This window comes from Tachysurus fulvidraco, chromosome 13 (assembly GCF_022655615.1).
Source record: "Tachysurus fulvidraco isolate hzauxx_2018 chromosome 13, HZAU_PFXX_2.0, whole genome shotgun sequence".
Taxonomy (NCBI): domain Eukaryota; kingdom Metazoa; phylum Chordata; class Actinopteri; order Siluriformes; family Bagridae; genus Tachysurus; species Tachysurus fulvidraco.
Genome location: NC_062530.1, coordinates 14,801,902 through 14,826,803, shown reverse-complemented (window position 1 = coordinate 14,826,803; position 24,902 = coordinate 14,801,902). Strand labels below are relative to the sequence as shown.

The following is a 24,902-nucleotide window of genomic DNA, read 5'->3' as shown; positions in this document are numbered from 1 at the left end:
GAATATTGTTACAAATAGATGATGTCAGTCGTTTTGAAAGAAGGATGTAATGCTTTTGCATGTTTCTTTTCTTTGCTATCTCTTTTCCTAAATATAATTGGTACTTCTTTATACATCTTTTTTACTTAATTGTGCACTAACAATGAATGACAGTTATCATTGTTATGTCATATGGTTGAGCTTCCATTTTATGTATTCCAGAAAATGCTCTATTGTGTGAAAATTAATTTGGATTCTCAAATTAATTAATGTACAAACTTTAGCCTCAAAGTTAATACAATATGTGACTCACTTCAGAACAGTTTTTCTGTTGGAACAGAGCACCATTTCATCAGCCATGTATGTGCTGTGTTCAGTCTTATCTGTAGCAAGTTGCACCCTGTAGTTCTCGTCATTGTGGTCATGCCTGCTTGCTTTCTTTCTTTTTTTAGAAACACTCATCTGAAAGCTCCTCCACTTTTGAACAGCGGCTCCATGTTATGTTGCACCGCATGGGGGTCGCCAAGACACCTCCCTTCGACTCCAAAATGAGTCAGGTGTGTGTATTTCTGTGTGTGATTATGCCTTGTATAAATTTAAATGCTAGGTAACTGCAGTTAGATTTGACAGAATACAAGATAAACTCTTTTACCTTACTTGCCTTACACTTATCTAAGTAGTAATGTAAATGTTAGCACAAGTAACAAGTAGCCTTCAGTGTGTCTTTCTGATGAACTAAAACATTATGTCATGAAAAGAAGACAGCAGTTAAAATAGTGATAGCATGTTAGGAGTCACCTACTCTGAAATTCCTCTAGAAACTATATACTGATTTGTGCTGCTAACTGAAAACTGTAATATCTGCTTAGCTGCTTAACTACAATATCAGAAACACCATGCCTTGATAAATGGGGGATTTTTCAGCAACGGACATTTAAATCAAGGCCTTATTATCCTCTTCCAGAGCAAAGATGAGGAACTGAGGAAAGCCAACTCAGAAGGTAGGCCCTTCTCTAATTCCTCGCCCTTATCTAATGCAGCTATATAGGATGTGTCTGTCCATCGTGGTAACTGGAGAATTTTGCTGCATTCTGAGATGTGCTATATGTGCACTTCTGTGTGGCAATGAGACCAGCCTCAAGCTGCATTAGATGTAACTTGTGCTATGTGTTATCATGCATGATGGATATCCCTGTTTAAAATGTCATGATCCTGTTTTAGTATTTAGAGTTGAACTACCCCTCTGCGTATATATTTGAAACAACAAGGCCAGTTTTTTGTTTTGTTATGAGGACATTTGGGTTTGATATAAAAAGATAATGTGAGGAATATGAGACGATAAGTATTTAGCAATAATTTCCTGATAAACAACCTAAAACATGTCCTGTTTGCTGAGCAAAAGTATAAGAATATCTAATATTTGGTTGTATATCCTTGGCTTCATGTCTGTGACCCACTGAAATCACCACTGACTTCATGATATTTTTTAATTTATGATGCTTTTCCAAGTTTGTACTGCAGTTTCTTTCAGCTGTTTGTTTTGAGGGGTTTCTCCCTTCAGTTGACTCTCCAGGAGGTGAAATGTTGCTCAATAATGTTAACGTCTAGTGAATGACATGGCCTGTTTAAGACCGTCCATTTTCCCCCCCTGCTTAAGTCATTTGTTGTGTTGGCAATGCATTTTGGATCAGTGTCTTGCTGTATGATGAAGTTCCTCTCAATTCGATTGGATGCATTTCTCTGTAAATGAGCAGACAGAAAGTTTCTGTAGACTTCTTAATTCATTTTGCTGCTACCATCAGGAGTTACATCATCAGTAAAGATTAGTGCGCCTGCCAGAAGCAGCAAGCAGAAGCATGCAAGCCCAAGCCATGACTCTACCTCCACCCTGCTTGACCGATGAGCTTGTATGTTTTGGTTCACGAGGCCTCCAGGACCCTTTTGTCCTCCACATTTCCATCACTTTGGTAGAGGCTAATCTTTGTTCTAGAACTATGTCTTAGTTCTATGGCTTATGTCTGTATTTCCGTGTAAATGTCAGTCTGGCCTTCTAATTCTGACTGCGGATTTGTGGTTTGCATCTCGTGGTTTGGCCTTTATATTTTAGCTCTTAAAGCCTTTTAAACAGTGGATTGTGATACCTTCACCTCTTCCCTGTGGAGGATGTGGGTGATGTCACTGTTGTTTTGGGGTTTTTCCTCACAGCTCTCAGAATGATTCTGTCATCAAATGCTGCGGTTTTCCTTGGCTGACCTGTTCGATGTCTAGATGTTAATGCACCAGCGGTTTCTTTATTTCTTATGACATTCCAAACTGGGAATAGTACTGACTATGCCCAATGCTTGTACAGTGGCTCTGATCTATTTTCCATATTTTTTAAGCTTCAAAACTGCTTGATTTTCTCAGATAGACAGCTCTCTGGCCTTCCTGTTCCATTTCAACTTATGATATCATAAAAAAAACTAGGAGGAGACATTCATAGCTATTAATTATTTAGACAGTTATCTTAACAGGGCACCTGGGAAACAAGGCACCTTTCGCTTAATCCCACCCATCTTTGAATTGAAGCAAGAGAGGCCATGTTCTAAATTGTTTAACATGTCTAACTTGCTAAATTACTAAATTCATGATCTGTCATCTCATATTAATCTTTTGATCTCAAACCCAAATGTCTTCATTGTATATCAAATAAATAAACTCTTCCATTTCATTTCTTCATTTAAAATAAAGCTGGTTAAAATGACTGCAAGAAAATGTGATACAGCATTATGCTCTACAGTGAAGTTGCTCAAATTCTGAGGAATGTGTTGCCATTTATTTACAGAAATATGTTTTAATTAGATAAGCTTCCCATTACTTCGCTATGTTATCCTAGAAATGTAGCTAATGTCTTACATTTTTGCAGATGCTCTTCTACAGAGTGACTTATAAAACATGGAAACAATTGAATCTGTAGTATTGCAAAACACACAGAGAACTGCAAGCATGCAGCCCTTGAAAGACTAGAAACTAATCCTGATTTGTACATCTACTCAGTAGCAAAAAGGACAAATTCAAACCAAAGTGCAAGAACAATTAAACAAATAAATTCGGAAAACCAAGAAGTAATAGAAAAAAATAATACAGAAAAAGTGGAAGCTTGTAACTACATTTGGATTATGTGGAAGCCTCGAAATGAAAAATAAATGAGAACTAAATTGTTCCTATAAAACTTATCCTTACCCATTTGGCAATAATATTCCTGAAGAGCTGGATTAACTGTTTTTGAGCTGAACTCCATGAGAAAACATCGGCGGCCATGTTATCTGTTTCCTAATTATGGCAACACAAGCATAATGAAATCGCTTTGGGGTAATACGGAGTGTGTATAATGATTTGTCTTAATAATATGTGGCTTCCATAAAGCATGACTGTACATGGAATTCTAATATAAAGTCATATCAGTGACCCCAGAGCTCATATCTCACACATAACCACAAATAAACACCACTGAGGTTCACAGTAGTCTGTCTATATGATTACACGTCCACATGAAGCATGAGGGATGACATCTGCAATGGCAGGAAATGAGTGTAAGAAACACAAAAACTGCTTTGCACATTAGATACATATCTTCCTGCTAAATGGAAAGTTGAGCTTCACACAGTTCGCAATTGTAGCTGTTTAATATTCTGACACTGTTAAAATAGATCAAATGAGATGTATCACTGTGAGTAAGATCTTTTTTCTCGAACGATCACATGATGGGATGTTATTAAAGAAAACTTTAAAGGCTGTATGTTCCTATTTTGGCATCACTATCGCTGTGGTGAACCAGTATATTTCCTTTTGAACCTGTGCGATATGAACTTTTAAACTTGTGACAAGCTTTTTTTAATGTGTTAGGGGCAATACTGGACAGCCAGCCTGAACCTCCACCCATGAAGCCACGCACCATGTCCACCTCTTCAGGTGACAGCTCACTTAATTAACACTTTTATTTTCTGACTTGCCTTGTTTTATTAAACCACTGTGCAATATTATTAAGACATCTTTATCTGCTATCAGACACCAGACGGCCAGTGCGAGCAACCAACACAGAACGCCCGCCACTCCCAGAACGACCTATAGGCCCTTTACCCCCCAAACCACCCCTGAAACCCACTTTTATCACCCCGGGTGAGACTCCTGCGGCCTCCAGGACCATCTCACCAATCCCCAGGCAGCTCAGTCCGTCTCCAGATACTCCAGGAACATTGGTGGAGAGCAGAACTTCCTCCCAGGCTCAGACAAAGGAGCCTCCAACTCCTTCTCCACGAAAAGAGACACCTCCAGCCCCTTCACCACGTAGGGTGCGTAGCACAGACCCCCAGGAGAGAGCAGAAAGAGCACAGTCTGTTACTGAAGGTATGACATGTACAAGAAGGAATATAATTCACTTTGTGTACTTCAGCAGCCTCATTTTTAATTTTCTTGATGTGTTTCTAAACGATTAGTTTAGTGTGTCTGCACTATTTCCTAGTAGGAAAACATTTGTTTGATCAAAGACACATCTTTCAGTTTCTATAATAGATTAGATATTGAATCTCAGAACCCTACATACATGTTGAATGTGGTCAGACAAGCTAACAGATTATACCGATATACTGTAAATATATATAATTACCTGTTTGTCCAACACATTATTGTGAAAGCCTGGAACACCAAAGCAGCCTCGACTATGCCAAATGGCATTTCCAGGTCAACACAGTGCCCCCTAGTGGTGGAGAATGTAGTTTTTATAACCCTCTCTTATACTGATTAGGTTATATGGACTGTTTAGGGGTAGATTATTGATAATCATTTTGACAATCAATTATTGATTATTGATAAATATAAAGCTCATACTTTAAAGATTGTAGTAATTAATTAATTATATGTTAACTACATATGTATGTAGATGACAGAAAGGTCACAGTAATCAGTGCAGAAGCAAAGATACATTGATACAGCGATTATTTTTTTTTTATAAATAAAAAGCTAGCAGATACAGAAGAGGTGGAAGGTTGAATGAAGCCTTGTCAAACAGCCTCCGGGATGAAATTATTCAAAGCCATGGCTTCAAATGCAAGTAAATTTGCTTACAAGTTGTGGTTGTTCCCACTAGTAGCTCCATTCTCAGTCCTCAGGTCAATAGTCTGACAGCTTTGTTTTCATGCCAAACTACAGAACATCTGCATAATGTCAAACTCTCTATATGATATGGGAATTTCTGTTGTGGCAAGACATGGCTGCTCACGGCTCCGGGTGTGTGTTCACGGTGTGTGTGTGTGTGTGTGTGTTTACTGCTGTGTGTGCACTTTGGATGGGTTAAATGCAGAGAACGAATTCTGAGTATGGGTCACCATACTTAGCCGTATGTCACGTCACATCACATCACATGGTACAGACAAGGTATCTTATTACAGTAAGGAAAGAAGCGAGGACTATTCTCATGGTGTAAGGGACATAACACAAGATTAGGGGTTCGATTAGATTTCTGTGACAAAGATGAAGGATTTTTCTCCAACATGTCTGCTGTCATTTGCATGAACTGTAAAAAAGATTGTAATGGCTCAGTGAGATTTGGAGTGAGCATTTGCCATTTCCATTGATGTTTCATTTCTTGATGTACTGGAGACTTAATAGGACTAAAAAATAAAGAAAAGCACTCTGTGCAATGAGCTGAACTGACATGCATGAAAATGTGTTGATTGGATAAGGAGACTACTCAGGGCTTACTCTGGTTTGAGTCAAGTTCTGTAAGGAGTGTCTGAATTCTGGATGAATGTATTTTGGACCATTCCTCCTTACAAAATATCTCCAGTTCAGTTAGGTTTGATGGTTGCTGAGCATGGACAGCCTGCTTCAAATCACCCCACACATTTTTAATGATATTCAGGTCTGGGGACTGGGATGGCCATTCCAGAACATTGTACTTGTTCCTCTGCATAAATGCCCAAGTAGATTTTGAGGAGTGTTTTGGGTCGTTGTCTTGTTGAAATATCCAGCTCCGGCATAATATCGTCATATCGTCACTTTGTGACTGATATTGAGTGGAATCCATGCGACCCTCAACTTTAACCAGATTCCCAGTACCGGCACTGGCCACACAGCCCCACAGCATGATGGAACCTCCAACAAATTTTACTGTGGGTAGCAAGTGTTTTTCTTGGAATGCTGTGTTCTTTTGCCACCATGTTTTGAGGCCTCCATGTTGCCACTCTTTAGAAGAGAGTCAACGAGAACAACAGCTTGCAATTGGCCTTAAATACCTTAAATACTTTTCTCAGGATTGGATGCACCTGTCTATGAAGTTCAAGGCTTAAAGAGCTCAACAAACCAATTGTGTGTTCCATTTACTCAGTGCTAAGTAGTTACAGGTATTCAAATCAACAAAATGGCAAGGGTGCCCAAATTTATGCACCTGTCTAATTTCGTTTTGATGCATTTTGCACATTTTCTGTTAATCCAATAAACCTCATTTCACTACTAGCAGTGTTGTAATGTAACGGAGTACAAATACTTCGTTACTGTACTTAAGTAGAAATGTCACGTATCTGTACTTTACTTCGCTATTTAAATTTATGTCAACTTTCACTTTTACTCCGCTACATTTCCTAGATAAAATGTATACTTTTACTCCGTTATATTTCCACTAAGCATCTTCGTTACTCGTTACTACAAAATAAAATCGGAAGAAATGTGTGCGACTGTAATAAGGGAGGTTTGGCGAATCACTGCTCCTAGATTGTATTACGCACGTACGCACGCTCTACGGAGAAGCACAGGTACGCGCAGCGTGCACGCGCAGTCAGAGCAGGAGGCGTTTATCTATAACGTTAATCGACGGAAAGCCGCAAATACGGCAACCAAAAGCAGTGAAATTTCACTGTTCTTATTACCAGAGTTGTAGCACAAACAAAATATTAATGCAAACATTCCATTCATTACTAAATAAAAATAACATTTATTGATTTGGTTTTTGTTTTGTGAATATTTTTAGATTAATGACTGCATGCATTGGACACACTGTTCGTAGAGAATGCACACATACATGAACTGATTTGATTCAAGATTGAAATCATGCATAAAATTGTGGTGTCCACTTTTGCCATTTAATAATACCATAACTTTTGGCTTACTATGTAGTCATATAATATAAAATATAAAACTCTTCTTGTTTTAAATTCTCACTGAGGGCTAAAACCCCTAAAGATGAAACCCTAAAACCGCCCCTGCTCTTACTGTATGCCTACCGAAAATCACTGAAATTTTACTTTTTACTTGTACTTAAGTACATTAAATATCAGAAAATGACTTTTGATACTTAAGTACAGTAAATATCAGATACTTTAAGACTTTTACTTGAGTAATATTCTAAAAGGTGAATTTCACTTCTACCAAAGTCTTTTTCTAGTATGATACTTGTACTTTTACTCGAGTATTGCTTTCTAATACTTTATACAACACTGTTCACTACTGAAATATTACTGTAACCGTCAGTTATTTGACAGATCAAAATGAAATTGCTGATCCAAACACCCAAATATTTATAAATGAAAATCATTTGTCAGGGGTTCCTAAACTTTTGCATACAACTGTATATGACATTAAGGTCAGAAGTCTTTTGCAAAGTGAGAGTGTTTTAGTGCTGGTATATATTGAGAATACTGTTAGTTAAATGAGGAGCAGTTACAAATGGATGCGGATTCATGAGAACAGCACGGAATCAGTGAAGCTCTGGGTGTAAGACATTAGTGTATAAGAGGACATCCTGGACTGGATGATGGATGATGACAGATTGCAGATTTTCTATATTTTAATTTAGTATATGCCTTTAATCGGTAGATCTATGTAAAACTGATCTAATTTATTTCGGTGGCATATAACTAAATATTATATAACTATATTTTACTAATTGAATTTTAATTTTGCAGTAAAATGTAATGAAATGTATAATTTCTCTATTTCAAAGAGTTTTTTTGCTGCTTTTTTTTGCGGCTTTTTTGTCTGACTAAAAAAATGTATTCTGGTTATTTCCTTAAAAACCAAGTGTTTTGTGATTTAATATCAATAATTTGGTGATATTTCATAGTTGTAAGGGGGAGAGTTGCACAAAGTTGCACAAAATCATGGTACACAGAAGCTTACAAAGACTGTCAGAAATTAAGCTACAGTCTAATTATATAATCTACGATCTAATGATAGTTACAAAATCCTGCAATACAACAATAATAAAGAAAAATGAAATAGCATGGATATGGGATGTGGTAGCCTAGTGGTTAAGGTGTTTAAGGTGTCAGACTACTGAACGGAAGGTCATGAGTTTGAATCCCAGGTCCACCAAGCTGCTGGGCCCCTAGCAAAGGCCCTTAACCTGCAATTGCTCAGTTGTATATTTTGTCAAAGATCTGAGCTTTATTAGTGTTAAGGTGCTCTCAGTAGAGCTCGGACATATGTCCTCACTGATGCTTGTGAAAGCTGTATAGAGTTCTAAATCAGGACATTTGTTCCATCAGGTCTCTGGTTTCAGTCAGTGGTAGTATCACTGTTTACTATCCAGACACTGTCCACTCACAGAATGTATTACTCCAGCACAGAGACCCTTAATTCCCTAGATATCCATCAGTATCTAAACAGATTTACACTCTTACAGTAGGGCCACGGTAACTGGCCTCATCTCTGTTTTCCTACAACACCTCCCCTGATGGCAGATCTTAATGCTCTAAGAGTCAGAAGCCTTCTATAGGGTTCAGCTGAAGACAATTTAATTACGTCCATCAGCTGAAACATGTAATTCAATGTCTGAGAGTCGGCTGTAGCAAATGGACTCTGGTTAAAGTGCATGCGTTGTTCGGTGTCTGTATATTTATTCAGTCAACATGTAATAAATGGCCATGTGTTTATATTAAGTGTCTCTAATACTCCCTATAATTATATATAAACTATGCAGGCTGTGTAACTGTAATAGAACATTAATGGACTGATAAGATTTTGCACAATACAAATGTATCAACTTCACATTTCAATTTAATTTTATTTTGTATAGAGCTTTTAACAATGGGCATTGTCTCACAGAAATAAAAAAAACTTTACAGAAATATAGAAATTCAGAATAAAAATGTTAAATTTTAATTTTAAAGTTTAAATAGGATCCTGGGTGACACCAGAGAGTGTGATTATAAATTATGTCCTTTCAATAACTGCTTATAGATCAGGACAACATGCATATTGACTTTTATATTCTTGTACAACATTTGTAACAAATTCAGAGAGATTGGACTTACATACAGATTATACAGGATTTGTCTAGTGATCTATATGATATTAGACTTTAGAATAACTGTTAAGAGTTCCTGTGTAGTTAGTAAGTAAGCATTTCATACAAATATAATGATCCTCTAGTGTGTTTCCCACGTGTCCGTGTGGATTTCATTTTGGCTCTTAGATTTCCTCCCACCTCCCAAAACAACAGCAGTAGGTGGACTGGATATTCTAAAGCCTCTGGGTGTGAATGCGTGTGTTTATGTGTGTCCTGTGATGAACTGGCAGCCCATTCAAAATATATTCCTACACACCCAGTGTTCTTGTGATATGTGTGAAATTCACCACAAACATGACCAGAGCTTATGAAGTTGAAAGAATACTCTCCATCTTGTTACACTATCTGGTGTCACCCAGACGAGGACGGGTTACATTTTGAGTCTGGTTCCTCTCAGGGTTTCTTCCTAGTATCACCTCAGGGAGTTTTGTTCTCGCCACCATTGCCTCCAGCTTGCTTGTTATAACAAATCTGTTATTTTTCTGTAAAGCTGCTTTGAGACAATGTCCATAGTTACAAAGCTCTATACACGTAAAATTGCACTGCGATTTTGAATTGAATTGAATTCCACCTGCCAATATGATGTTGCTATACAAAACAGATGTTGATACACGTGTATTTGCATGAGACTACTTCAGTGATCCATCTGTAACAGTACAAACATGTTCAATGATGAGAGTAGTTGCATGTTTGGTTTCTGTATAATAACATCTAATAAACCTAATAAAATGTTGTAAGAAATTCAAATTCTTTATAAAATGGATTTTATAAGGATCTGAATTTTTGGCAGAAGTGGTATAAATGTTATTTATGTGCCGCTTGTTCAGAATCTTACATAACTATGATAACCAGGTTCTGAGTACATGGAAGTAATTACATATATTTTTATTTATCTGAATTCATTATTATTAAGTTGGTAAATAAATATCCTTTACCCTCTTTCCTCTTATAGAAACTCTCCCCAAACCGTGGCCTCGCATGAAGCCCTCACCTCAGCGCCGAGCCGTCTCCGTCCACGAGGATGCCCTACTCCAGCACGCTGCCCTGCTCGACCCTGAGGGTGAGCTTTGTTTCATTTTCAGTGTCCAAACCCCAACCTGCACTAAAAGGGCATAGTTTAAGAAATATAGTAAGATTAAGATTATGTCATTAAAAGACAATGAAATCTAGTGACCAGTCAGTTGTTTATTAATGTTCCCAAAAATTTGGGAAAAAATGTTTACATTTTGAAACCTTTAGTTTTACAGGCACTGAAATGTAGTGACTTTATATTCTACAGGCACTGAAATGTAGTGACTTTATATTCTACAGGCACTGAAATGTAGTGACTTTATATTCTACAGACACTGAAATGTAGTGACTTTATATTCTACAGACACTGAAATGTAGTGACTTTATATTCTACAGACACTGAAATGTAGTGACTTTATATTCTACAGACACTGAAATGTAGTGACTTTATATTCTACAGACACTGAAATGTAGTGACTTTATATTCTACAGACACTGAAATGTAGTCACTTCAAATTCTAGTGCCGCCAATCTGACATGGTTGGGTCTGACCTGCCATGACTCATAACCCTCAACTGCTAAGTTTTATCCTGTCTCAGTTGGAGGAAAGACGCAGCCAAAAGAGCAAATGTAAAATGCCAACAAACAATTAATAGTGATGAAGATTTAACTGCATTTTACACAGTTACTCCTAAACAGTCATTCTGAAAGGAACAACTAATCTGTTCTTTACACGATTTCATGTACTGTTATTAAAATTGACACAGTAGTTATTATAGCTATTATACAGACAAAAGTAGCTCTAATGTGTTTTTATTGCTACCTGAGGTAACATAAGGTACTAAAGTGTATTTCTAGTTGAATGATTAAAAAAAAAATAGTCTCCTCAACCACATGAGGAAGGTTCCATTGTGTCGTTTGTTTTTGAAAATGAAAGCCTTTTTAGAAAAATTAGACGTATGTGCCATGAATGGCAGCTACATTTAACCCCTAAAGGGGGCTCTTCCATAGTTCTTGCTCCAGCAGGGGCAGGATATTGTCAAGGTCACTGCAGAAAAGACCACATCCTTAGCAGCAGGGGGAAAAAAATCAGGACTATGTTTCTGGTTTTCTTGACTTACTACTACTGTGATGTAACAGCCTTGAAGATTTTTGAAGAAATGAAAGAAACAAACAAATTCCTTAAGGCTGAAGCAATTCTCCTCAGATTTCTCTAATACCTTAGTCTTAGTCTAGGGGTCACAAAGCATAGTGGATAGTTGTGATGGAATATAAGCGTGGAAAATAAACTATTATTTTAAACAATTTTATAAGTTGTGGTTTAGTCATCAGAGCTTGACTGCTGATTAGACATAAAGCAATTTCATGCCAAGAAACAGGTAGATTCATGGAGGAAAATAGATAGCGTCTTATCCTCAGCCTTCAACCCAGGCATCCCCACTGAGTCAGTAGAGGGCAGGGAATCAAAACATTTTCATTCTTAGGTTAAAAGTAGGTTACGTTCACAAAACGGTTAAAAACTATTGCTCTAATAAAATACTCTTAATCTCTGATGTAGTTCCTGACATGATGTATATTTGTTTGTGTGTTTGTGGAGGAGAGGAAAAACCAATGCGAAGATGTAATGAAGTCTGTTTTGTGGTTGTACTGTGGTCTGTCTCAGAGCTGAAAGCTGCATTGCCGCGACTACAGAGGTCACCCATACGGAAGCGGGTAAACCTGGGGGAGCTGGAGCCCTGCTCGGAGGATTTACCCGAGGGTGAGGAAGGTGAGCACAGAGCAAAAAATGCATTAGTGATGAGTCTTTCATAGATGAGTTCTCTCTTTTAGAAGAATGTTGACAGAGAACTTGTTTTTATTACATTTACTCTTTGCCTATTAGTGAAAGTAAGATTTCATTTCAACACATAGACCTGAATAAAGGGGGGCACGGTGGCTTAGTGGGTAGCACTAAGAGCTGCATAGCTGCAGACTGGTCAGAGTGCCCATGTTGTTCCTGTCCACCACTGAATGTGCCTACAATGGACATGCAAGCACTGGAAATTGACCATGGAGAAATAAATTAAAATTAATTTGTATAGAGCTTTTGACATTGTCTCAAAGCATCTTTACAGAAAATAAACATAAAATATAAGGTTAATATAAAGATTAATATAAATTAATATAATAAAAAAATTAAAGATTAATATTAGATATATTTAAATGTATTTGTATTTATCCCCGATGAGCAAGTCTGAGGTGACTGTGGCGAATGTGGCAACGAAAAACTCCCTTGGAAGGTAAAGGAAGAAACCACTGGAGGTGTGAAAATATACAGTCTGACGAATTTTGTATTGATTAGGAGGTTGTTGTCCTCAAAGAACACATGGAGTTGGCATCTCCTCTTAGGATAGCAGAGTCCAACCTGAGCTGGTAAATCTCTAGATGTCTCAGGATCCTCACATCTCAGTGGAGGTCCACAATCTTCATGGCACGGAAGACAATTGGAGCTGGTACAATTTGTGGATGCCTCGGGATGGGTAGAGAGAGGCAGTGGAGATGAAGCGGAGAGGAATTAGCGTAGAACGGTACATTTCCTGAAGAAAATGTGAATGGTGCTTGCACGTGGCAAGTTCCCCTCATCGTGCTGAGTGTTTTGATATATGACATGTCCATGTTGTGCTAACCTTTTGATTTCACTTATTTTGGGGGCGGGGCTACTAACAATAATGTTTAAGATGTTTTCACTTGTTTATTGTTGCTTGGCCAAATGAACATATTTTCTTAAGCAGTCTAAGCCCTGTTAAATATTTAAATATTTTTTCTGCTCTACCCAAAGTTAAAACTGCAGCACGAGAACACCACAGAGGACAGGCTGAAGAGACAGACAACACTACTGCCAATGATGGCCAGCTAGAAAAGAGTCTAAGTGGGATTGGTGAGGAAGAGACTATCCTGGAGAAGGGGGAGTCGGTCTCAGAACAGCACACAGCACAGGGAGAGTCATCAGACCAAAGAACTGAAACCCCCTCACCTGAGACAAACATGGAATGAGCCCTGTGCAAATTTTATTTTCTACCATGTCTACCATTGCCTTGCACGTCACATTATGTACAAAAGAATGAATTATGAACAAATGTTTAAAAAAAAAAGAAAAAAAAGAATAATTCAATACATATACTTGTTAATAATTATTAAAAAGTGAATACTGTTGTGTCATTAAGAGTCTGGGGAGTATTTGTTTTAGAAAGTCTGAATGAAATTCAGTTCACTCACTACACCGAAAATCTTTCTTTCTTTAACCTGCTGCATACGCTGCTGATTAAACAGCATGACTTTTAGTATTTCTAGTGCAAAAGTCCAACTGCTATATAAAGTGAACAACTTTTTCCCTAATCATTGTACATGAAGTCTGTTGTGGGGTTGTGTTTGTATCGTAAAACACTTCAATATCAATATCTCAGCTCATAATATCGACTTAATAACCAAAATCATTTGTACATGGTGAGACAGAAAGGGTGGAGCATATCATTCACTTTGTCCTATGGCACTATGGGTGTGGATATTCACTTCATTTCCTATCATCAGCTAGCAACCTCCATGATAGTTATTTTTAAAATGTGAACCTGCTGCTACTGCGGTTTTCCCCTAGAATACAGACTTTGTGAGTGGAAGAGCCCACACACATTTGAGTCATGGCCATATATATATATATATTATACGCATACTCCACAGTAACACCACATTCCTCCACGTCCTGGGCATGGAGCTGCGGGGTTTGGCTGATGGAGGCAGTGAGAAAGGGACAGCCATCTGTGGAATTGCGGCAAGCTGAAAAGGTAGGGAACAGAGGGAGGATTAGTCGAGAGAGAAGCTGCTCAATCTGTGTCGAATAAGGTGTGAAGAGAAAAGCTGGGATTGTTTTTGCAATACTGGGCTCATTTTCTGGTTCAGACACTCACCTAGAGGTGACCTATTTTATCATGAACATTTGGTGTTGGCATGGATGTGCAAAATAACAATTAACAGAAAGGATATATTACAGTATTAGTGTTCTTTTTTTTGCAGACACTACTGCAGAATTAATAACATGACATCAACTAGAATCTAAACTCTTTTATTTCATTACATGAAAACAATGATGAATAAAAAATGGACATCTTACAAAATAAGGAAATCATAGACCCATACTATACATTAAATATACATTAAATGTGATTTGCAGTAAAAACTAAAGACAAATGAGGAAAACAATGCTGAGTCACTAAGGAGGGTCTATGGATTTTAGGAAAATCTCTCCAAAATTTACATAAAAATCATTCAACATTTCAGCTTCGGTCTACTTTAATGTTTGAGGACCGCTTTTAGTCTACACTGTTACCAAGGTTTGTTTAAAAAAAAAAAAAAAAAGCAAGAAAGAAACCTTGACCTATGTAGTCTGTTGTTGAAAAAATAGGAATAAAGGATAAAGACTTGTTAGGAAAAGTCTACATTACGCAAATCAGATCATGCTAAAGGTTCATTGTTAGTATGCTTTTGTTGTGCAGCGTACCTTTAAATAAATCCCTCACCCGGACAGATTACCTGAGCCAAACTGCTACGACACAACAGCAGCTGAACCTGCTGCTTACTTCCACAAGACTGAGCGATCTGTTCAGCAAAACTCTATCTGCTTTGCTGCGTCCACTTCACAGGCGTCTATTGAAGTAGCCTTTTATTTCTACTGACACTAAGTTAAATTATTTTAACTTTATGCTGTGCTTGTTGACTTAGGAGTCATTTAATTGCATAAAGCCTTTTCAGGACAAGATCAAAAGGTCACAGTAGGTAAATTATACAATACATTTATATTAGCGTTAAAATTTCTTTGGTGGAAAGCAAAACAACTGACATTTACATGAAATATGCAAACAATGCCAATGGAAGAATAAACACTTACTGTCCAAATTAGCAGGTACACAAGTAAATTAATGTAGTCTAATGTAATCTAATCATCCAAATATGTGGCATAAGCATAATATATTAAATAGCCATGGCATGGTGGTGGTGGCAGATGGGCTGGTCTGTGTCAAACTGTGGATCTCCTGGGATACTTACACAAAACCTCTACAGTTTATACACAACAATTTGAAAACCATTAAAAAAAGTGCAGGTTGAAACACCTTGCTGATGGGAGATTAGAGAATACTCAGAGTCGTTTAGAGCTGAAAAGAAGTCTATAGTAACTCAAATAAGCAGAAGATACAACAAGAATCTATCATGGAAGAAGTCTATGGTAGGCACAGACTCTCTGACACTGAACAGTTGAAGACCAGGTGAATTTGTTCTTTCCACTTGGGGTTGAACAGGTTCCCAGTCATGTCGGTGCAGAGCAGTCTGGTCATTCTCCTCTGCGCACGGTCATCAACAAGGAGTTTCAGCCTGCAAATTCTCTTCTGACAAAACCTCCAGAGACCATTGTGTGTTAAATTCCCAGGAGACCAGCAGTTAAAGAAATACTTAAACCAGCCGCTTTAGTGACAACATCCACAGAGCTTAGATGTTTGATGTGATGGTTAATTACCTGAAGCTGCTGCGTACAGCTGCATGATTATATGCGTTACAGTGCTGCCAGACAGTGAATGACTACATTTACAGCTGTTCCTAATAGAGTGCTTAGTGAATTTATAATGTACATGTTAAATAAATACAACTGATTTTTTTTTTAATGTAAGTGTGTAAAAACTGAATGGCAAAAAAAATGCAACATTGTTCAAAACAATGTCATGAAAAAAAAAACCACCTTTAGGATATAAAATTTTTTGCTGAGTGTACACTGAAGGTAAAATATTTAAACAATTACAACATGAATGGTGTTCAGGTTTTCCAAATGGGGTGAGATCATCATGATAACATTCACCGCTGTAAAACCCAGAGAAAGTGCGATTTTGTTTTGAGAAGTCGAACAAGGTTGTTCTGAGGAGCTGTTTGCAGCTTTTTGCTGTAACGTTTGCCTGCATGATTTATCAGCAAACCTACAAGTAAGACATCTTCACAGGACTTGTGAATCAAGGACAGCTCTCATATTAAACCCAGCTTGCCATCTGTCCACCGTTCACAGAGAAACAAGGTCCACCTAAAACATTTGAAGGGAGAAATGGCTCTCTGAAATGTGTGGGTACAGAAGTGGAAAATAAGGCCTCAGTGTTTTTGCATATAACATCCAGGGGAAGTGACGCAGGTCCAGAGCTCTCACAGTCTCTCAGGCTCCTCAGTGCTACAGCGTGGCCAACACTCTGAGGAAAGAGATAACAAGAACACAGAAAGACTGTCCTACTCCAAACACGAAAGCCTCCAGCGAGATCATCCTCTTCCCTGCTGCCATGTAGACCCCTGCTATGGCTGCACCTGGAACAAGCCACAAGAAACTTCCATCACATAATGTACCAATTGCTACAGCCAAGATAAAACAGTCACTGTACCTCGTTCATCAAGCCAGACTTGAAGATCGAATTCATTCAGAAAACGCTTGCAAAAGAATTTCCATGCATGAAATATGATAGAAGTTAAACAAAAATATAGATTTCTATCCACAGAGCTCCTACGCTTGTGTAAACCTGCATATAAGAACAATCTCTGATGTAAACCTCAGCTGAAGATCCTAGGCATGAGTTACTGTTAAAACAAAAAAAAAACAATAATCCATTTGAGAAGTGTTAGTGTAAGAGTCTTTTATTATTTACACACAGGCTTTGCACAAGCTGTCTCTGTCAAAATGTGTGAGCAAATAGCACCACACAATATTTGTGTTTTATTGAAAATATACACTCATGTCAGTTTTGTTGTTTTAAACATTTTAAAAAGCCAAATACAAGCACCTTATAAAAATGAAACTTTACTAAACTCCAATGACCAAACTAGAGCTCTTGATTTTTAATCCAGTGTTTTATGATAGGCTGAGGTACATACTGGTGAGCACGCCTCCCAACAGAGGACCTATAATGGCCATGAGCATGATGGCGAGGGGAAAGAAGCGTGCTATCTTATGTCCGCGTAGAGTGGCGAGGGCCAGTAGTGCTGCGGGAAGGTGGAACACCAGTGAAGACACTCCAGCCCACAGGAACACACCATACCACATCTCTGAGAACAAGGGGAAAAGAAAAACATCATTATGAAAGAACATGCTGTGTATAAAGGCAACTAATTGGCACAAAAATCCACTTGGCCTAATTATTTAATAATTAGTGACCCTGTTCATTGATTTGCTTTTATACCTGTAGTGTTGGAGCAGACAATTATACAAAGTCAAGTAGCTCAGGCAAGACGACATCATAATGTAAAATAAAATCCTGGTCACCTTCACAGAGACAGTTTAGAAACTTCTTTTTAAACTATTAAAAAGTATTGAGGATCAGCTCATATTCAGACATCAATATAATATCAAGCAAATAATACATAGATGTTAAAAGGTAGATCAAAAACAGTTTCAGTTAGAGAGCTACAGTACTTTCAGGACGTTTTTAGAACCGAGTTCATTTTCAAAAGGCAGCAAACACGTCATGATCTCGGTATCAAAGGTTTTAAAATTTTAGTTTAAAATGAGCCTCATGAATCACTACATCTCTAAATCACATACTCATGCACATTTGTCATTTTGTACTATACATATTGTGAGTAAAGCGTGTACACATATTTCCAACTAAAATAAGCATGTATACAACCTAAAAAATAGACACTTCACACACTAAATGCTTGCAGCATTGTTTACGTAGAGTGAAAAGGGGAAAAGAATTCAACAAAACACGCCAGTGGACAAGACATCTTTCAAATTAACCCACACTGTGTGATTTCTTTTTCAACATTTTAAAGTCAAAGTATTCTAAAGCTAGTGGCTTTACATTGATGTCATTTGCCAGCAACTGGAAAACAGCTTCTACTTCCTGTTAACAAAAAAAAATCCCATCTAAGTTCCATCTGAGACAATACTGCCCTTTAAAATTCACTCACTACACCACAGAGTGGAGCAATTACACCAATTCACATCTCCTGGAACCCCAGACTCTGCCAGACCTAAAATTCAGTTCAGTGAAGATGATGTGTGTCAGGTCTTCAAGATGATCAAGAGAAGAAAGGCACCAGGCCCAGACAGCGTTTCACCAGCCTGTCTGAAAACCTGTGCTGATCAGCTGGCCCCCATCTTCACACGGGTCTTCAACAGATCACTGGAGCTGTCTGACAAGTGAAGTGACAAGTGAAGTGACATACGGCCAAGTATGGTGACCCATACTCAGAATTCGTTCTCTGCATTTGACCCATCCAAAGTGCACACACACAGCAGTGAACATACACACACCATGAACACACACCCGGAGCAGTGGGCAGCCATTTTTATGCTGCAGCGCCCGGGGAGCAGTTGGGGGGTTTGGTGCCTTGCTCAAGGGCATCTCAGTCGTGGCCGGCCCGAGACTCGAACCCACAACCTTAGGATTACAAGTCAGACTCTCTAACCATTAGGCCACGACTTGCTTCCCCTCATGCTTCAAAAGCTCAATCATCATCCCCTTCAGAAAGAAACCCAAAGTTACCGGACTTAATGACTACAGACCTGTGGCTCCAACGTCTGTGGTCATATAATCATTTGAAAGACTGGTTCTGGCTTATCTGAAGGACATCACTGGACCCTTTATGGACCCTCTGCAGTTCACCTACAGAGCAAACAGGTCTGTGAATGATGCAGTCAATATGGGACAATTCTGTAGCATCTGGACAGACCAGGGACTTATGCAAGGATCCTGTTTGTGGACTTCAGCCTCTGATTTAACACCATTATCCCATCACTAATCCAGCCCAAATTAAGCCAGCTCTCCCTGCCCTCCTCCGTCTGTCAGTGGATCACAAGCTTTCTGACAGACAGGCAGCAGCTAGTGTGACTGGGAAAACTCAAATCCAGCACCCGCACCATCAGCACTGGCGCCCCTCAGCATTGTGTCCTCTCTCCACTGCTCTTCTCCCTGTACACAAATGACTGCACCTCTGTCAAGCTCCTGAAGTTTGCAGACGACACCACACTGATCAGCCTCATCCAGGACGGTGACGAGTCTGCTTACAGACAGGAGGTTGAACAGCTGGCTGTCTGGTGCAGTCATACCAACCTAGAGATGAACACGCTCAAGACAGTGGAGATGATAGTGGACTTCAGGAGAAACCCCCGTGCTCTCCCCCCACTCACCATCATGGACAGCATTGTGACAGCAGTGGAGTCATTCATATTCCTGGGAACCACAATCTCCCAGGACCTGAAGTCACATAGACTCCATTGTGAAAAAGGCCCAGCAGAGGTTGTACTTCCTTCACCAGCTGAGGAAGTTCAACCTTCTGAAACAGTTCTATACTGCAATTATTGAACTCTGCACCTCAGTGACTGTTTGGTTCAGCTCAGCTACCAAATGTGACCTCAGAAGACTACGGAGGGTAGTCCGGACTGCTGAACGAATCATTGGCACAACACTCCCCACTCTCCAAGATCTGTACTTTTCCAGAGTGTGCAAAAGGGCAAAGACAATCACTCTGGACCCCTTGCCATCTGGTCGAAGTTACAGAGCCCTGAGCACCAGAACGACCAGACAGGAACAGTTTCTTCCCTCAGGCAATCCATCTGATGAACACTTAACATACACAACACTATTCTTACACATCATTTACTTAAAACACATACTATTTATATTTCAATTGCACATTTCCCACTTGCACATTTGTACATACAATTTGTCTATACTATATATGTCAGTCTATTACACTGTGGAGCTTCTGTCAAACAAATTCCTTGCATGTGAAAACATACCTGGCAATAAAGCTCTTTCTGATTCTGATTAAATGCATAATGTGTAGTATTGGGCATAGCTTTAGTTTTTATGTGGTCTTATTTATTACACATCAACATTTTACTAAACTTGTTTGTGTGATTATTAGCATCTAGTTATTAAACGGCCATGATATACAGTGAATTTTGACTATATTATATTAGCAGAGCTGACAATCTTTAAGCTGTGTGTGTATGAGCACTGCAATTTAAGACATCGGAGTATGCTTATACAGGTTAACGCTCAACAGAAGCCAAAAGAGCAGTTCTGTGTCAGTCAGCAGGCTCATATCTAACCTTTCTACCATCTTGGGCAGTTTAAATATTTTATGTGTTCAAATTGTTAAATCAGGGCATATATAATATATCATCTATCATCTATGTATTTGTAGTTTTGAAAGTTGGTACACTTAAATAAAAAGCTGTTATATTTATTTCAGATATATTTTAAGGTTATCGCCATACCAGCTTCTGTGGTCTCATGACAAATACAGATATTAATCAAATATTAAATACATTTTCTCCACCCACTCCGACCCGCCTGCACTCGCCACTTCACCTCTTTTCCACACTCCCATCACACTGGATGGTTGACCACAAATACTTAAACTACTGCACCTTCTTGACCTCAGCCCCCTGTAACCTCACTGTTCTACTTCCTTTCCACTCCTTCATACACATGTATTCTCTCTTACTATTATGACTTTGATTCCTCTTCTTTCCAAAGCAGAACTTCACCTGCTCCCTACTCTCACCACAGATCATAATGTCATCCTCTAACATCATGGTCCATGGAGATTCCTGTCTGACTTCATCTGTCAATCTGTCCATCGCAATCGCAAACAAGAAGGGACTCAAAGTCGATCCCTGATGTAGCCGCCCCTCCACCTTGAACTCCTCTGTTTGATCTGCAGCACATCTCACTGCTGTCATACTCCTCTCATACATATCCTGAACTATTCTGATGTACTTCTCTGCCACTCCTGACATTCTCATACAGTACATAGCTCCTCTCTTGGCACCTTGTCATACGCCTTCTCTAAATCCACAAAGAAGCAGTGCAGCTCCTTCTGACCATCACTGTACTGCTCCATTAAAATTCTCAGAGCAAAAATTGCATCAGTTGTACTCTTTCTGGGCATGAAGCCATACTGCTGCTCATAAATATCCACATCATTTCTTAGCCTAGCGTCCACTACTCTTACCCATAGCTTAAAGTTTACACCTCTGCAGTTGCTACAACTCTGCACATCACCCTTGTTCTTAAAGATCGGCACTAGAACACTTCCATTCCTTCTCACTTTCTAAAATCGTGTTGAACAATCTAGATAGAAACTCTACTGCGGTCTCTTCTAGCCACATCCACAGGTATGTCATCTGGACCAACAATATTCACCTCTTCCCCCTTCTTTTTTTCTCTCATTTTCCTCATTCATCGGCAACTCAATATACTCCTCCCATCTTCTCTGCACACTCTCCTCACCTGTCAGCACCATTTTTAATTTATTTACTTTGGTTTATTTTTAATAATTTATCATTCTTCCCATTCTGCTTGCCATTGACACCGAGATGAAGTTAGATATAGGTTAGACATTTGACTAATATTCAGTGGTGTGTCACTTAGGGACAGTCGATAAATTACCAATTGAATGATACAAAACCCAGGAGATTTTTTACAAGTTTCTCTGCCACCAAACCTAAATAGAATTGTATTACTACACGAGACAAATAAAACACACCACTTTTCATTGCATTTGAGGAACGCACATCCCGTTAGCTACACCCTGGCTAGCGTCGTTAGCTACACCCTGGCTAGCGTCGTTAGCTACACCCTGGCTAGCGTCGTTAGCTACACCCTGGCTAGCGTCGTTAGCTACACCCTGGCTAGCGTCGTTAGCTACACCCTGGCTAGCGTCGTTAGCTACACCCTGGCTAGCGTCGTTAGCTACACCCTGGCTAGCGTCGTTAGCTACACCCTGGCTAGCGTCGTTAGCTACACCCTGGCTAGCGTCGTTAGCTACACCCTGGCTAGCGTCGTTAGCTACACCCTGGCTAGCGTCGTTAGCTACACCCTGGCTAGCGTCGTTAGCTACACCCTGGCTAGCGTCGTTAGCTACACCCTGGCTAGTTCAATAAGCTAAACCGTGGCCGGCGTCATTAGCTACACTGTGGCTAGGTCCTAAAATCGTTTAACAACAGATCATTGTAAACAAAAACGCCAGAATAAAATGCAGTTCTTACCTGAAAAGTCACACAGGGCCGTGTCGTTTCTCCCACAGGTAGCATTTTTCCTTGGGACCAAATTCAAACTTAGAATTTGTTGTACAAATCCTATTTCCGGTAAATTATAGTCTCCCTGCATTTCTCACAAACTGTACACTGCGACCATTAGTCAAATCACTCCAACGTCCAAATAAAACCATTAGAAACTCGAGGACTGTGTTTCTCCAGCACAAAACCATTAGCAACCGTGCTAATCTTTCGCAACCTCTACTGGCTAGCTACTACTAACCAAAACACAACCGCTGACGTCACACAGTGACCTTGTAGCGTTTCGTCTTTAATTTCATGCAAATTCAAATAGCGGAAAAGCAAAAATTGCACATAAGGCACATTGTACGCCACTGAAAAACACAGTAGAAATTATTGCAATGCATAGAAGACAAAAGATTGCTGCTATTGCGGTTACAAGAACCAGACAAGACACAGTTTTGTCCCTTTGTGCATTCCGTAGAAGAACTAGATCTGTAAACCATGTGGATTTTCCTACTCGGCCATCTAAAGGAGGAAACAGATGGGAAGACCTCAAAATAACATGGCTCCCTAATATGAGTTTTAGACTTGGAGAAGATGAATTAGATTAAAAGCATCTAACAGGACTGTGAAGTTTATTATTGTTGTAGAGCACTGATTATCACTGGATAAGTAAGATCTATACATGTATGTAGAATACAGTGAACATACAGTGTATGGACATAGTTTGCAGGAACCTAACCATCACACCCATATGTGGTTCTTTCCCAAACCACTTTCTTTGCAAACACAGAATTGCAAAGAATGAGTTTAGAATTCTAACAACTTCACTGGCACTTTTAGGTCCTAAAATGTTCCGGCATAGCAATGCCACAATGCACAAATCAGTGGTCCACATCCATGAAGACACGGTTTGATAAGATTGGAGAATAAGAACTCAAGGAATTCTTAAGAACTGCACAGAGCCCTGATGCTAACCCCAGTGAACGACTTTGGATGGCAGCTATTTGTGATACAGCCATGTTGTTTCCCCTATTCTCATTTTACAAAATATAGTCTCTACAATATAGTGCACTGTATTATTACCCACAATTCACACTGCTTACGGTACAGGATGAATTCTCAAGCTACATTCATCATCAAATTCAATGGAAACCTGCACATTTATAGTTAGTCATCCAGCAAAAAGACCATCTGGCTACAGCACAGTGCAACCATCATGCAATGATACAGGCCAAGAACTGCAATTAATATTTATGTTACACAACAGAATGAATGAAATAAGTGTGATATCAGCAAATACACTCATGGCATGGTTGTTAGGGGTGTCCTTTTTAACCAATATGGGTGCAGGTTTTCATTCTAATTAAGCAGAAGCCACACCTGATTCCACCTGGTTAATCAGTTGATTGCAGCTTCATCTTGGTTGGAAAGATAGCTTGCACTCACACTGGTGGTGAGTATTTCAGAACCTGGTGAAATCTTGGGATTTTCACTCACAACATGCTATTTCGCTCTATAAAAGGAGGTGGAAAGGAAAGGGCTGGTCAGGGTGCAGGATTTCATTCCAACCAAAACAGAGTATTGAAAGCCAAGATCAACTGATTAAATAGGTAGAATCAGGTGTAGATCCTGCATGTCCATTATGAAAGTAATGTGTAATAAGAAAAAAACACGTGCAAACAGATCAGTGGACACTGGACTGCCTGGGGACAGTCTTTAATACCATAATTCCAGAAATTCCCCACTCCAAACTCCTAAGGCTCACTGTACCCCCCCTTCCATCTGTCAGTGGATCACCAGCTTCCTGACAAACAGGAAACAACAGGTGAGACTGGGAGGTGTCACCTCCAACATTTGGACAATCAGCACTGGCGCTCCCCATGGATGTGTCCTCTCCCCACTGCTATTCTCTACACTAATGACTGCACTTCAAGTGACCAAACTGTTAAACTCATGATAGTGGACTTTAGGAAATACCCCTCAACACTACTCCCCCCCACAATATCCAACAGCCCGGTGACATTTGTGGAGGCTTCAAGTTTCTGGGCACTACCATTTCCCAAGACATGAACTGGGAGTGCAACATAAACTCCATCATCAAAAAGGCCCAGCAGAGGATGTACTTTCTACACCAACTAAGGAAGTACGGTCTGCCACAGGAGCTGTTGATGCTGTTCTACAATGCAGTCATTGAATCTGTCCTGTGCACATCCATCACCTCCTGGTTTGGTGCAGCAACAAAACAGGACAGGGACAGACTGCAACGCACAGTAAAAACAGAGGGAAAAATAAATTGTGCCCCCCTGCCCACTCCCCAGGACTTATACGACAAAAGAACCAGAAACCGGGCAGGAAAAATCACCTCTGACCCTTCTTACCCTGGACACAACCTCTCTCAGCTCCTTACTAAAACTGCCAGACACAGATTAACAACTCACCATAACTATATTCACTGCTTCTTATCTATAAGTACTGCATTATCAGGACTGTCCGTCATCACATCATCTGTATATTACA

The 24,902-nt window shown here is 39.3% G+C and overlaps 2 protein-coding genes across 4 annotated transcripts in view; one reads left to right on the top strand and one right to left on the bottom strand.

The window, feature by feature from the left end:
* Positions 1-13,510, top strand: part of carmil2 (capping protein regulator and myosin 1 linker 2) — a 47,813-nt gene extending 34,303 nt beyond the window's left edge. Inside the window, exons 34-40 of one of the 3 annotated variants that reach the window (XM_047822157.1) lie at positions 432-536; positions 944-980; positions 3,865-3,930; positions 4,027-4,365; positions 10,254-10,361; positions 11,976-12,071; positions 13,131-13,510. In XM_047822157.1, the coding sequence (XP_047678113.1) occupies positions 432-536; positions 944-980; positions 3,865-3,930; positions 4,027-4,365; positions 10,254-10,361; positions 11,976-12,071; positions 13,131-13,345 (966 nt within the window). In that variant the 3' untranslated portion in view covers positions 13,346-13,510. Of the gene's footprint in view, positions 1-431; positions 537-848; positions 982-3,864; positions 3,931-4,026; positions 4,366-10,253; positions 10,362-11,975; positions 12,081-13,130 lie in introns of those variants that run through there. The other 2 variants (XM_027161346.2, XM_027161347.2) reach the window with 2 other exon arrangements.
* An 882-nt stretch (positions 13,511-14,392) lies between these two features.
* Positions 14,393-23,677, bottom strand: tmem170a (transmembrane protein 170A). Its single transcript, XM_027161348.2, has 3 exons — positions 22,371-23,677; positions 17,240-17,410; positions 14,393-16,678 (listed from the first exon to the last, which is right to left on the bottom strand). The coding sequence occupies exons 1-3, from the start codon at positions 22,489-22,491 to the stop codon at positions 16,548-16,550; spliced, it is 423 nt and encodes a 140-aa protein (XP_027017149.1). The 5' UTR covers positions 22,492-23,677; the 3' UTR covers positions 14,393-16,547.
* Positions 23,678-24,902: the final 1,225 nt, after the last annotated feature.